The 15426-nt window shown below is 43.3% G+C and overlaps 1 protein-coding gene across 6 annotated transcripts in view; it reads left to right on the top strand.

Annotated features, from left to right (window-relative positions):
* TECRL (trans-2,3-enoyl-CoA reductase like) overlaps nucleotides 1–15426 on the top strand; it is a 211535-nt gene that overhangs the window by 179158 nt on the left and 16951 nt on the right. For all 6 annotated transcript variants that reach the window (XM_075929239.1, XM_075929240.1, XM_075929238.1 and 3 more), the window contains 2 exons: nucleotides 10750–10865; nucleotides 13185–13290. In XM_075929239.1, coding sequence (XP_075785354.1) covers nucleotides 10750–10865; nucleotides 13185–13290 — 222 coding nt within the window. The remainder of the gene's footprint in view (nucleotides 1–10749; nucleotides 10866–13184; nucleotides 13291–15426) is intronic.

The raw sequence follows: 15426 nt of genomic DNA, 5'->3' as shown, positions 1-15426 counted from the left end.
CATGCTCAACCTAATTCCCTACCTCTCCACGTCATTCCTGTCTGCCAAAGTTAGAAGAGGGTCTTTACACCACCGGTGGGAGCTTCTGAACAGCAGATAACAGGCTGGCAGGAGGATTTCTTAGACGGTATCTCCATACGCTGCCTTTGAGCAGGCAGAGGTTGAGTTCAAATGCACTGCAGAAATGGGGAGGAGTCAGACACTAATATACAACCCTGGTGGAATTGTGGGATAGCTCTGGAGGGCTGAGACTCTTAAGTGCTCATCACGTGAAGGACTCAACAACTCCCCTTCCCATTGAGAACAGCTCTTCCCCAGAATGTAGTCTCAACATGTACTGAAAATCTGGCCTCTTGATGGGCCCTGAGCTCTTTCACAAATCAGCCCTGTGTCTTCAAAGCAACTGACTTCCTTCTGATCACTCTTAAGAGGTTTCTTTAGTTCGATTGGAGACAACCAAATCCAAAGAAATTCCCCCTTACAGGAAAAAGGGAAAATTATTAGACCAGTAGAATTTTGTATCCCTGAAAGAACTTTTAAAGCATAAAAGTGTACATAAACAACAACAACAACAATTAATAATAAACAATTAATAATTTATTGTCCCAGTTTATACAGTAGTTTTTTAAGGGAAATATTTCGAGGGGAAATTGTTCTCTTCTCTTTGTCTCTTCTAGTGCTGACAAGACAGATGTGGTTCTATTTATCAGACCAACTTCTGCTGGTCAGAGAGGGTTTTAGAGCTCTCCTTTAAGTTAGCTTCTAGAGTGGGTCAGGAAAGGGATTATTGAACCTACAAAAGAATTTGAGATTTGCTCTCATTTATGTTGAGTTTGTACAAAAGTTTCTGGAAAAAAATTGGTGGTTCAGGTCAATTAGTGGATACATTTTTTCTCCCCTAAAAGATCTGCTGTAGGACAGTGAGGGGCAGACTAGGCTAGAGAGTCAGGAGCATGAGTGGCCCTCCTTCATCTGAGTGGGTCGCAAGATTGTTGTACCAAGATGGCCGCCCGGGAAAGGGTGGTTTGCCATCTGCTCTTGCGTACCTAGAATTTGCAGGTGTGCCGACAGAACTGTAGCAGCGCTTTCATTGGTTCAGAGAAAGCACATGGTTCTCAGAGTCCATGTTGTGTGCAATCAGCATGCACTGCACTTCATGTGCCCTGGCTTTAAGTGTGTGGCACGTTTGTAGGGGGGGAAAACAATGTGGATGAAAACCAGTGGAAGCTGCAGCCCTGTGCATGGGCAACCATGAACAAAATGTCGTGTGGGCCACACATAGCACCTCCACGGGCCGCATGAGGCTCTTTGGATGCAGGTTGCCCACTACTATTCCAGGACCTCTTTGTGAGACGTTCTTTGCCTTGTGCTAAGTAGGACAGACGAGAGGGTCACAGTGGTCCTTTCTGGCCTTGGAATCCATGCATTAAACGTTTCATTTCTGGTTTCAGCCTTTTTTTATTTTTAATTTTGCATAAATACAATACAAGAAGTTTTGAAACCATCAAAACTTTTCCCGCTAAAAATGTCAAACCAGAATGATTTGAGTTTTTCCCCCAAAACTTATTTCAAAGCTTTTCTGAAATAAAATGTCTTCACAATCGATACCATTTTGTAAAACATTTCCATTTACTCACAATGGCTTTTTCTGACAGGGCATTCCATCTCTAGTTTCTCCCTCTCCCTGTTTCTCCTGGAACTAAAATTAGCACAAACTTGTAATTTACTTCTATACAAGCACTGCTGGTTGTTTTAGCCTCACACTGGTGGTAGGAAAGGTTTTAGACTGCTCCTTCAGAGATGTTAGGGGAGTTTGAGTTCACATATCATTTTGATATGGCCCTGCAAAAATGATATCTTGGTGGGTATGAATTCCCCCTAATTGGAGAGTTTACTCTGTGTTCAATTTTGGGCCTAAACTAGTAGTCAGAAACCCTTTTTAGATGTTTCCATGTTATCTGGCTGGCAGATAACAATACACATGGCTCTTATTGTAAGTCAGCTTCAAGCCGCTCCTCTGTCTACCTAATTCAGGCTTTTGTTAAAACTCTCCTAAAAGTGTCAGACGCCATCACTATCGTAGTCAGAGCTAAGGAAAATATGATTTAAAAAAATCAGCTCAATCAGATGAGAGAGAAGCTTTATTAATTTGAGGTTTAAGTCCGCCAATTAAATGGTGTTGCTAGGACCTGAATTTAGGCTTCCATTGTATTTAGGCAAATGCCAGTGATTTATGCATATGTTTCAAGTTAGGCAATTTCTTAATTACCTTAATTTGGGGGGGGGGGGTTAAAATGTTTGATTTAACAAAAGAACTGGAATCCTAATTTCAGGTTTGTCTATACAGGCCACTCAGGAAAGTTAACTTGAAGTAACTAAAGGTGTGATTTACAGTGGCTTGGTTAAACTCCATTATACCTCTGTGTGTCCTCATTCTGAAATCAAGTGATTTTTAATTTGAGGTGCTTTAATTCATTTTTTAATAAAAAATAAATTAGATTAAGTCCAATTTAATTCTGTATAATAGCATCCATGCTAAAGTCATGTGTTTTAATTAATTCACTTTACAGTTAGTTCAGATTCATCTTTTTGAGTGTCCCTGTGTAGATAAGCTCTGAGGACTTAGATTATAAACTCTTTGGAGCAAGGACTGTCTTTTTGTTCTGTGTTTTTACTCTGCTCAGCACATTTGAGTCCTGGACCAAGATTGAGGTCCTTAGATATTACTGAAATACAAGTAATTAGTAACAATCCATTATCCTGATTGAAGTGCAGGAAAACTTTGATTCTCTAACCTGATTTACTAATGCACAGCACAATGGAAGTGTTAATATAGATGCAGTTGGTTGATCCTATGAAGTCTGTGTAAAGAAATTGGGATATGCGAGAAGCGGACCAAGCTCTGACTCGTTATGTTTCAATGTATTGTGGGAGGGAGTTGCCAAATCACCTTGATTCTCCCCTTTTTCGTCAATAGGACCACATCCTCCTCTCCAGTCCAGATCTTGGTCTAATGTGGCAATAAGGGAAGATAGCTTGGTTCCTTTTGGGGGAACTCCTAGGACAGGGCTGTTATCTACAAGATGAGAAACTTTGCCTGAGAAAAATCAGATTATGTGGCTTGGACTCAGTGTGTGATTGCGAAGCTATACATCCACGGTTGATTTTGTTCTTCAGTGAATTTAGTCAAATAGTTTTCAACTTCCAGAGCTATCAATAAGGAACAGATTGCGTTTGCCTGACACCATGCCATGGTATAATTATGTTTAGGCCTTTCTTTGGCCCACTCATATTCTCAGTTCTTGGGTATTGCCCAGCGGCAGCAGTGAAATCTCCTGATAAGGGAATCAGGGATCTTCCTGCTGTTGAAATTGGCCAACTGGCTGCTCATAATTCATCAGATGCCACTGCTAATACGGCCAAGTAGAATGCTGTGATTGTTTCTCTCTCTTGTCTCAGGAGCAAAAGCCAGGAAGGCAGCTAAGAGCACAGTGAATTTTAGAAGAAGTGAATGTTATATGTGCTGTTGAGTGTGTGTGTAAGAATGGGTGCACAGGTACGGTAGGCCTCTCTTGTGGGTTGTTAATGTTGTAAAGACAAAGTACATAGAATTCCAGGACCCTTAATTCGCCAACTAATTTTCCTAATGGCTTAGAGCTGGTTTCTAGCCTGAAACTCTGTGTCGTGACTTACTCAACTGAAACCAATGATACTACTGGAAAAAGGAGGTGCACCTCACTGTGAGGATCATCTCTCCTGTCTATATTTTGTGGGAATTGTGGCTCTGCAGTAGTGGATTTCGCCAACACATTCAGCATTGGCCTACTGCTCTTCAGGTTGTTAGTCTTACCCTTCTTGTCACTGGGAGCCGAGCTCGGCCGGTACGAAGTGCTGTTGGAAGTCCCTCTCTAAAGGTCTCTTGTGAGCTCTTGCAAGCCAGGAGTACCTGGGCCCTGCACAACCAATTTCATACAACTTTACAACAGAGGAAGCTGGAGATGACAGACACGTGGAGTGTGGTGCTCAAGAATGTTTACAAGTTTAGCAGTAGGAGTCTCGGAGCTAATTGGAACTGCTGATGTGGGGAAGGACAAAAGGGGTAGTTTCCCTGGGGCCTGGCAATTTCACAGGCCTGCTGCCACCATTACTACAGCAGCAACAGTGGCTGAAGATCCACGTAGCATCACTGAGGACTGGCTGCATTTAGCCCCGCCCCTTCTGCCAAAGGCCCCACCCCTTCCAAGCTTGCCCCCGCCCCCATTTTCCAGGGTCTGGCAAAGTCTGTCACCAGTCCTGCTGCTAGTCTTAGCTGCCCACCACCTCCCAAAAGGCATGGGCATGCGTAATAATTATTTAAATTATATTTCTGGTTGGGAATCCCCCATTCTCTAAGGGACCCAGCTTCTACTGAATTTATCCTGGGAAAATCCCAGCCGCTCACGTGCAAATACGTTCTGAACTGTAACAAGCTGTGTGGTGTTTTCCAGTGTTGAACAATTGTGTGGTTTAGATTTGCGTGACTGGCCCTTGCGTGGACTGTGGTTTCTGCACAAAGTGTATGTGCAATGTTGAACATTCGCATAAGGACCACTGTGTGACTCGTGACTCAGACAGCACAACAGCAATGGAGTTTGCAGAACACGGAGAATTACACAGCCACCTTGACTGACCAGAAGATGGTGGAGTCACCTTGAATGCACGCGATTCCTTGCATTGTGGCAGAGGAATGTTGTGAGGCCGGAGGAGTGGTTGGGTGTGCAAGGGGGCATGTATTGTGCATTAACGGTGGCTTGTACTCACAAACGTATTAACAAGAGGCTGTGCATAAATTGTCAGTCTCTCCCCAACTGTACTCTCTGCATTCTGGTGGCAGAGTCCAAAAGCTATTTGGAGCAGCAAGCTCCAGGCTTCTAATCAGCTGTGTGTAACAGGAGTAGAGCCACACTGAGATCACAGCTCTGGCATGGGCTGAATTGGCTGTCGCCCTGGGAACCTTGCAAAAGGCGAGCAGTAGGGAGGTGGTGAATAGATTCTTTAAAGCTTCTAAAGTGGGCTCTTGTGTGGGTTGGAGTGGAGTACAAAAAGAGCTTAACTCTTGAAGGACAGGCTAGGTAGGAAGTGAGCCCCATACTGAAGAACTGGTAGTTATATTCCAGCAGAAGAACCCAAAACTCTCAAGCAACTTCCACTTAAGTAGCTAAATAAGAGAGGCAGTGTTCCCTAGTGGGTAACGTGACTGGGACGTAAGTGCTAAGTTCTTTTGGAAATCTGGCTCATTTGAGGCTGAGTATTTTAAAAAATTAGAATACCAAATAGCCAGATTTCTGAAAATAGCATCAAACGAGCCAGATTTCCAAAAGAACTTAGCACTTAAGCACCTAGGACATGTTTACTCTAGGGAAATTATTTCAAAATAACTTACTTTGAAATAATAACTCCCAAAATAACTATTTTGAAAAAGCATATCCATGCTGCAGGGAAACCTTGAAATTAGTCCAAGGCAGGCTCCCTTAATGTGGACGTGCTATCTTGATTTAGAGCCCCGGGAAACACTGGGGTATAATTACTTTGAATGACTCTGGGGACTAGTTATTTTGAAATAGCAACACCTGAGCATCTACAGTCACGCCACTTCAAAATAACTTTTTTGAAATAAGCGTTATTCCTCGTGGAAAGCAGGAGTTTTTCTTTCAAAATAACCAGCCCATTATTTTGAAATAACAGGTTTGGTAGTGTGGACACTCCCCTTATTATTTCAAATTAAGGGGAGTTATTCTGAAATAAGTCCCTAATGCAGACTAGTGCCTAGGTAGCTAAATAAGAGGCAGTGTTCCCTAGTGGATAATGTGACTGGGATGTAAGTGCTAAGTTCTTTTGGAAATCAGGCTCCTTTGAATTTTCAGACATTTGGCTATAGTTAAAGTACCATATATATATATCTCTGTGTGTATATATAGATACAGCTGAGTACTTATAGAAATCTAACTATAGATGGCCTAGACTAAGAATTATAAACTCGACCACCCTCTGTCTTGCATTTGTCCAATAAATAAATAAATAAAATAATTAATAAAATAAAATAAAATAAATTTAAAAAAGACCCAGCAACCCTAAACACAGTCCCTTAGATCAAGGGTTCTCAAAGTTTGTGATACTGCGACCCCCACTCTAAGTTGCTCATGCCCCCCCGGGGATCTAGAACCCACAGTTTGAGAAACGCGGCTTTAGAGAATTTGTATACTGCTGTTGTGGTTTCCCCCACATTTTTGCCCCACACATGCTTACAATCTGTCCTCGCTACTGCTTTGCTGTTAGCCTCAGGCAATGGCCCAAACTCATTTCTCCTACCAAGGGTGTCCCCTCCTCATGCACTCTCTACCTGTTGGAAGTGTCACCCGTGAACAGGCAGACTCCCCATACAAGGCATGGAAAGATCTGGGGCATGAAGCTGAGGAAAAAAGCAGCAGGGAAAGGTTAAATGGCCTCTCTGGAGTTCCCTCCTGCCACTCACCGTCCATGAAATAACCCTCGACTCTTCCAAAAAGCAACATGATCCCCCTGGGGTGTGTTCCAGCGCCGGAGAGAAAGGGCACGTTACAAGGGTTGGATGGGGAAGCAGCTAGTATAGTGTTGAGAAGACTGATTTGTGACTCTGTGGCTTCAAGTTTGGGAGTCTGGGATTTTCCTGCTGTTTCTTACTGCCTCAAAATAACATTTCGGTGTTGGCCTCCAAGCTCTTCCCCTCTCCCCAGTGGTCCCCCTCCGCATTTTTTTCTCTTGGATTTCACCAGGGTTCTTAACTGGCATTAGGAACGCTCTACTCCCCTCTGCTGCCGCCGTTCAAATCCCGTTGCACCCATGAGCCCGAAAGCCGGTCTCATGCCCCTGCCACATTCCACACGTGTGACACGCCAGGGAGAGCTGTAAGGAGCTCCCCTCACCTCCTCTGAGGTCGTGTCTCCGAAATATGCCCACTGCCTCGTGCAGGTTGGGACTGTCATCCCTGATTTGAGGGTACCAAAGGGTTTTTTTTAAAACTGTTTGAGCCTGAGGGCACTGAATAACAGTCAGACCCTGCAGCCCTGTCAGAAGAGGGAACAATCTGATCCATGCAGGATGAAGGCGGGAATGAGGCAACAGCCTCGCTTTGTCACTTGTCTCCTTTAATGCAGATGGAATTAACATGTTAGGGGCTCCCGTTGTTATTATAGACAGTCACGGTGGCTACGTCTACACTGGCATGATTTTCCGGAAATGCTTTTAACGGAAAAGTTTCGGAAAAGGGCGTCTAGATTGGCAGGACGCTTTTCCGCAAAAGCACTTTTTGCAGAAAAGCGTCCGTGCCAATCTAGACGCGCTTTTCTGCAAAAAAGCCCCGATCGCCATTTTAGCCATGGGAGCTTTTTTGCGGAAAACAGTACTGTGCTGTCTACACTGGCCCTCTTGCGCAAATGATTTGCGCAAGAGGGCTTTTGCCCGAATGGGAGCAGCACAGTATTTCCGCAAGAACACTGACAATCTTACATGAGATCATCAGTGTTCTTGCGGAAATTCAAGCGGCCAATGTAGACAGCTGGCAAGTTTTTCCAATGTTAAATCACAAGCCTAATTTAGGTTGGATGTTGTGAAGACTATGCACAGTCAACTTGTGGAACTCCTTGCCAGAGGATGTTGTGAAGGCTAAGAATACAACAGTATTCAAAAAAGAGCCAGATAGATTCATGGAGGTTAGGTCCATCAATGGCTATTAGCCAAAATTGGCAGGAATGGTGTCCCAAGCCTCTGTTTCTCAGAGGCTGGAAATGGATGACATGGGAGGGATCACATGATGGTTCCCTGGTCTGTTCACTCCATCTGGGGCAGCTGGCATTGGCCACTATTGGCAGATAGGACGCTGGGCTAAATGGACCTTTGGTCTGACCCAGGCTGGCTGTTCTTATGTTAGGTAGCCCTTAATGCATAGGCCTAATTCAATGGCACAAAGTCATATGAAACATAGGCTTTGTGTTTATTGGTTGAGATTTTCAAAGCCTCTAGAGACTTGGGAGATTTTCAGAACTGCCAGAGAACTGGAGACTTGATTGAAATTCAGCCCATAGCTGCTAATGGAAGAAAAGAGAAGAATTGTTGTATGCCAAAGTAAAAGGGGTGCCAATTAAACGTTGCCACGCCAGAAAAACTCTGTTTTTTGTAGTCATTTATAAGTGCTGCTAAAGATAGATTTCAAAAACAAAATCCACGGGGGTCCATTGATGGATTGCCAAGCGCTATTTGGAGAAAGGGATTCACAATTAAATTTATTTCCACCCCAAGCATTTAACATTTAAGTCCTAAAGCACTGCGCACGGCACCGTTAAGCTAAATAGCCCATTCGTTATGAATATATATCCCATTAAACTCCTTTCTGCAGTGTTTATGCTCTTGAGCCACAGTTTGCTCATTACGATCTCTTGTAAATATGTAGTACTACAGAGTTTTAATCCTGGCTTTCATTCCAGAGAGGCTAGACAATCAGATTCATGCTTCGTGTTGTTCTGGTCATATTATAGTTTCACCAGCTGGGATTGTTTAAAGGCTAAGCATTGTGTCAGTCTCAGGGGAAGGCTGTTTTCCACGCGCTGGACTGTAACGTTACAATCGGCCCTGAGGAAAGGGCAGTGTGTAGCTATATCACCCAGTGGAGAGAATTGAGGGCAACTGAGGTCTGGTCTACACAAGGAAATTAGGCCCATATCACTTTGTTGCTCGGAGTGTGTGTGTGTGTGTGGGGGGAGAGGGAACCCACAAAAAATCAAACAATTCACACAGCCACGTGCTGCAGTTAATCTGACCTCACAACCCAAGTTGATGGTGTTCGGTTCACAGGAGACTCCATCCGCCTCTCAGGGAGGTGTATAACTCACAGGAGAACCTCTTCTGTTGGTGAAGGTAGTGTTTTCTCTGCAGCCCAGTAGTCTATGGGCCGGTTTACACCCAACGCTTGCCTCAGCATAGCTATGTTTCTCAGGGGTGTGAAAAAGCCACACCCTAGGAGGCCGAGCTATGTTGCCCTAACCCCTGAGGGAGACGGTACTATTCTTCAGCTCATTCTACCGTGGCTTTAAATTACCCTCTAAATTGCCGCCAGAGCGCTGTGAGCTCTGAGTGGCTTGGAGGACTGGAGGGGCGGAGCAGCATGGTGAGCTGGCTGCAGTGGGGAGCAGGGAACAGCATGCTCCAAGTGCCCCAAGCCCCGCCTCTTCCACCTGAGGCTCCTCCCCTTAAGGGCACAGAGCCAGGACACCACCCATTCACTTTCCTTCTGGATCACAATGAGGATCGAATCGTGGACAAGCAATTCCCACTCCTCCACCTGTGGCAGAAGTACCCATTTGAGTGGGGCTGGGAAAGACCAGGGCACACTTCATCTTACTGCCCTCAAAGGCGGAATAGGAGCCATGACAATTTATCCAAAGGGATCTACTTTTCTGAATGTCCTTTCCCCTTAAAAATGTGGTGTTGTGTCTGCACAGCTCCCCAGTGTAGACACGGCATACTTGGAGAGGAGGAAGAGTTATTTTTTCTTTGGAAAAAAAGATGCTGTTCTTTATAGGCCCCTCTTGACTGTGCATTCCTCTCCAAAGCTTGCAAGAGCAACCCCTTTTCAGTAATTTCAATGGAGACTTTCACTGACAAGTGACTGAAGGCTTCATATGGCAAGAATGTTGTAAGAACTAATGCGGAGCGAGAAAGAGTCTTCCCATCCCTGTGAACATTTTCAGACTTTTGCCATTCCAAATGGGAATGAAAAGTCAAAACCTTTTAAAAATATCGTGAAGGAAGAATCACATATTGGGTCAGTTGAATCACATTCTTTCCATTTCAGCCAGTTTTGAAGGGTATTTTCCCCCCCTATTTGTGGTTTTGTCTGATAATGAGTTCAAGTTTTGAAATGAAAAGTGATTTTGGAACCAAACGCGATACATTTTGACTATTTAAAAAATTATTCAAAAATTTTCCAGTTAAAAACAATTGTCAGAACTGGTCCCAGGACTGGAGAGATGTCTAGGGTCAGCACTGGCATAAGAACATAACAGCTATACTGGGTCAGAACAAAAGTCCAGCTAGCCTAGTCTCCTGTCTTTAACAATGCCAGGTGCCCTCACGTGATCCCTCTCCTGTCCTCCATTTCCAGACCCTGACAAACAGAGGCGAGAGACACCATTTCTATCCATCCCGGCTAATAGCCATTGATGGACCTAACCTCTTTTTTGAATACTGTTATACTATTAGCCTTCACAACATCCTCTGGCAAGGAGTTCCACAGGCTAACATGAAGAAATACTTCCTTTTGTTTGTTTTAAATCTGCTGCCTATTAACTTTATTTGGTGATTGCTAGTTCTTGTGTTATGAGAAAGAGTAAACAACATTTCTTTGTTTACTTTCTCCACACCAGTCATGATTTTATTGACTTCAATCATATCCCTCCTTAGTAGTCCCTTTTCCAAGCTGAAATGTCCCAGTCTGATCTCTCCTCATATAGAAGCTGTTCCACACACCTCAGAATTTTTGGGGTTTTTTTTCTGTGCCTTTTCCAACTCTGATATCTGTTGGTGTGACCAGATCTGCATGCAGTATTCCCGATATGGGCGTACCAAGGCCCCCTCTGCCAACGCAGATCAGATACTTGACTCTGCAAATAACTAAGCTTTTCTTGTTTCTTTCTTGCTATAATTCCATGTTCTGAGAAGTCTTTTTTTCATTTCTAGGTTTTTCTGACAGAATACAGTGGGCCCCTAATAATCTACTTGCTCTTTTACATTCGCCTCTCCAATATTTATGAGGAGGAGGAAAGCAGAGAGAGCTTCCGCCACCCAGTAGTTCAGTAAGTATATGACCCGAAGTCCCCCAGGTTTGTAACCCAATATATACTTCCGACAAATTGCATGATGAGACTGTTGGGTTTTACTGCCCTCTGTTGCTTCTAGAGTGGTAGAGTCCAGTGTACATACCCCTCCATTCCTTCCACATCCAAACCCCTCCTCTTTGAAGTCAATGAGAGATTTCAGGGTTTTGTTTCTTTTGTTTGTTATTATTTGTTATATTACAAATGATCCCACCCAGTAATGAAGTCCTGGGGTGTGTGTGTGTGTGTGTGTTTGTGTGTGATGGAAGACAGTTCTTGCCCTCTCTAGTTTCTATTGAAATAGACGAGCCAGACAAAAGATGTGATGGGAAATGGGTGGAGGTGACTCACCCAAGGTCACATAGTATATCAGTGGCAGAACAAGGAATAGACTCCAGATCTCCTGAACTTCAGTCCAGTGTTTATTAGGCCAGAGATTTCCATGCAAGGCTCTGACAGAATAAGCATCAGGCTCCTAAATCCAGTGGTGTTTTTGAAAATCACACAGTGAAAGTTCCATCAGGACCAGATGGGATCCTTGCAAGAGTTCTGAAGGAGCTTCAGAGCAGTCACTGAGTTTCTATTAAACATGATTCCCTAGTGGTCAGCAGAGTGTCCTGTGGGCATAACAGTCCTTTACGTGCTCACGGCTGTAGCATCAAGGGAACCTAAATAGACGAGAGAGCTGTGTGTAGAATCCAGAATAACTCCTGAGTTATTCACTCACTACATCCCTCTTTTGACAGAGGGATGTAAATTAAGCACTTTGAAATTGCAAATGAAGCTGGGATTTGAATTTCCCGTGCTTAATTTGCATAATCACGAAAAAGCGCTAGTTCAAAAGTAAAACCGCGGTCTAGATGTGGTTCTTTTAAAAAGGGAAGGCTGGCTTATAGGATCTTTCAAAAAAGCCTTCCCTTTTCGAAAGAACCGCGTCTAGACCGCGGTTTTACTTTCGAAATAGCACTTTTTCGAAAGAGCACCATAACGTGATTATGCAAATGAAGTGCGGGAAATGCAAATCCCGGCAATTTCGAAGTGCCTAATTTACATCCCTCTGTCGAAAGAGGGATGTAATCTAGACACAGCCTCAAGTGCCAGAGATACACCCTTCCTCTTTGGGGTTTTACATTTCAAAGGAAAGAAAGTCTTTTTAATAGGTGAGAGGTTAAAATAGCTGCATTATTTATTGTGGGGCTGGGATGCAGAGAGCCCTTCTGCTGATTTTAAGGCAAGCTCTTTAAATGCAGTCCCTGAAGTAAGCCCAAATATTTCCAAAATTCCTAACGAGAAAGAGTGATTCAGCCTTCTGCACTGTCATTCATTATCTGAGTTTCCTAAGCTCAAACCTGGCTGATTGAATTACTTCAGAATTGTTTAATCTTTGACTTTTATTGAGCATTTTGTACGGTGGCCAAAGTATCTGAAACTTTACCCACCGAAAATCACTTTTCATTTATGTCTCATAATTGGCTTTCAATGAGACAGGCAGAGCGGGTCCGGTAAATACAACCAAGATAAAATGCCGCCATGAATCACTCTTGACATTTGTTTTTTAAACCCAATCTTTATGAGCTTGCGGCTCGTTCGGTGGAGCAGATCAGAAGTGCTGGTGGTTGTTTCATAATCCTCCTCCAAAGGGAACCTGCGTAATAGATTCAATAACAATTACCTCATTCCATTGTAACTTGGAACAAAAAAAAGCCATCACAAAAGTTTCACTCTGCAACAAAATCTCGTTTTGTCTCCACAAGGAAATGAAATAGAAACTATCTCTGTGTAGCTACTGTACTTACTAAAGGACAAGTAAACCATTCAGAATGTTTTCAAATGTCAGAGAGATCCTATGAGAGCATTAAGATATCCCTACAATGTGGGAGACGTCGGTTCAAAACAGAGTGGGCGTCTGCTTGTACACACAGCTGTACTATTTTAATCAGCCGTCGTAGCTGTACCTTGCATTCTGAGCATGCTGTGTCCTTTTTAATTCAAGGTTGGTAAAAAATGTTGCTGCTGCTGCTGCCGTAAAATGTTATATAATGCTGTAAAAATGATTCCGCTCATCTCTGTGTTTAGTTTTCACGAGGGCAGAGTCTTTTGCCCAGGGATTTCAAGCGTGACTCTTCAGTTCTAGAATATTAGTCTTTTAGTTATGATGTGAAAATAAAGTGTGACATACCAGCAAGTGCATGTGAGATTTTTCGTGTTCTTTCCCTTAAAGAAGACAAAACCAAATACCTCCCCCTCCCGATCCAATCTTTCATGTACGTTCAATCCCCTTTTTCATTGTCTTTCTAGCTTGGCCTGCTTCTGTCATTGTTTACACTATATCCGATACCTTCTGGAGACATTATTTGTTCACAAGATTTCTGGGGGGCACACTCCCCTGAAAAATATGCTAAAGGTAACCCTTATATTTTTCACTGTATGCAATATAAAGACATGTCTCATGCTAACAGGGACCAGAACAATGGTAGGGAAAAGAATATTCATTTGTATTCCACGCCCACTAATTATGTTCCCTTTACAGGACTTAAAGTCTTAAGGCCAGAATCTAAGCTGGGATAAATCAACGAGAAGATCGGTGCTCCGGAGGTTGATCTTCCAGTGTTTGATTTAGTGAGTCTGGTAAGGACCCACTAAATCAAATACTGAAGGTACTCCCATCAACCCCAGAACTCCTTGAAGTTGGGAGGAGTAAGGAAAGTCGACAGGAGAGTTTCTCCTGTTGACCTCCTTTTGCAGGGCTGTTCCAGAAAAATCGATGCAAAGTACGTTTACTCCAGCTACACAATTCACATAGCTGAAGTAGCTGTTGACTTCTTCAGAGCTGTGTTGATTTTTTATTTGCACCCTCCTGAGAATCCAGCCATCAGTGGTTATAACACTCCTCTGACTGAACGGTATTTATTTGTTGTTGTTATCTGAATCACATTAACAACTATAGTTCATAACTGAAATTGGACTTTGCTCTGCTATTGGTTCTGCAAACATACAGTCAGAGACCATATCTGCCTTGAAGAGGTTACCAGTTAAATAGACAATGCAAAGGAAGGATTCTTATTCTTGTATTACAGATGAGGGATCAAGGCAAAGAGAATGTCATATTAGTTTCCCACAATCATGTGGGACTTCGGTGGCAGACATATGATTAGAACTAACATCTCCAAAGCATTTGTCTTGCACCTCAACCAAAAGTCCAGTCTTCCTCTTTTTCCAGTTGCTGTTTTAATTATGTTATAGCAATGAACAAGAAGAAAGAGGGAACATTAAATTAAACGTCTTTCAGATAAGTATAGGCTGTGGAGGTGAGAACAAAAGGATTGGCAATTCAGATACAAACAAAGAAGAAGTGAAGGTTTATTGGGCATGTGCTATGGAGGATGCCAAGTTTCCAATGAGATGTAAAACTGAGGTCTTTTGATCCAAAAAAACACCTCAAAATAAGAGGTAAAATTCCCAAAAGCACCTGTAACTTTCCAATGGGACTAAGGCACTTGGAAGGAACACTGAGGCCAGGTCTACTCTGGTGGAGAAAATCAATGCAAGACGCATGAATTGCCTAGCTGAAGTTGACATACCTTCCATCAATTTTTCTTGGGGCAGCCCCACAACTGGAGATCGATGGGAGAAACTCCCATTGACTTCCCTCATGATTGCAAGAAGTTCTAGGCACCTCAGTGTTCAATTTAGTGGATCCTTACTAGACGGGTTAAATCAAATGCTGGAAGATCGACCTTCAGAGTGCCAGTCTTCCCGGAAGTGAAGACAAGCCCTGATTTTCATATTTTTAGTCACTTAGAAGAATTGGATCCCGTGGTAGTTTTGGTAAGAATGGAGGTATTCACCATTGCATGCAGGCAAGATGACCGTCGGGTTATTGGACTCTGCCTGCTTTCACCCCCATCATTTCAGTTGGTTTTCTTCAGTCACCAACAAGCGACAGCTATGATCCCTCTTCAGAGATGGCCATGTCTCAAGGGTGGATAATGTGATGCTGAATACATAGGTTCAGCTGAGTGAATTTTAGTGGAACTGCACCTCTCCCCATCAGATCCATGAGACCCAGACCTACAACCAACTCTATGTGGTCTTCTCCTCATTCCCATAAGAAGACCCTCTTCCTTCAGACTGCAGGGAACCTCCAGGATGCCTAGTCCAGTAGATTACTTTGGGATCCTTCCTGGTAAAAGAAGCAATACATGTCTTAAGAAAGATCTTCTGGGTGTGGCTCTCTGTCCTATGTAGAGGCACTTAGACCACTTACAGAGAAAGAATGAGTTTGCTCTACAGCCTTAGCTGAGAGGCAGCTGGCTTTTAGCTAAACCTTTAGACACTCATGCACTAATCTCCACAGGTCCCAGGTTCAGTTCCACTTGCCGGTGATACAGTAGCATCAAGAAAACATTACCTATAGATAAAAGGTCTTTGAGACATGGACTGTCTTTTTGTTTTCCATCTGTACGACACCTAGCTCGAGAAGATTAAGTCACACTACTATAGTAAGGCAAATAAATCATAATAATCCATAAATTTTAAC

Source organism: Pelodiscus sinensis, chromosome 5 (genome assembly GCF_049634645.1).
Source record: "Pelodiscus sinensis isolate JC-2024 chromosome 5, ASM4963464v1, whole genome shotgun sequence".
Lineage (NCBI taxonomy): Eukaryota > Metazoa > Chordata > Testudines > Trionychidae > Pelodiscus > Pelodiscus sinensis.
The sequence above is the reverse complement of the archived record's forward strand: the minus strand, read 5'-3'. Positions and strand labels throughout refer to the sequence as shown.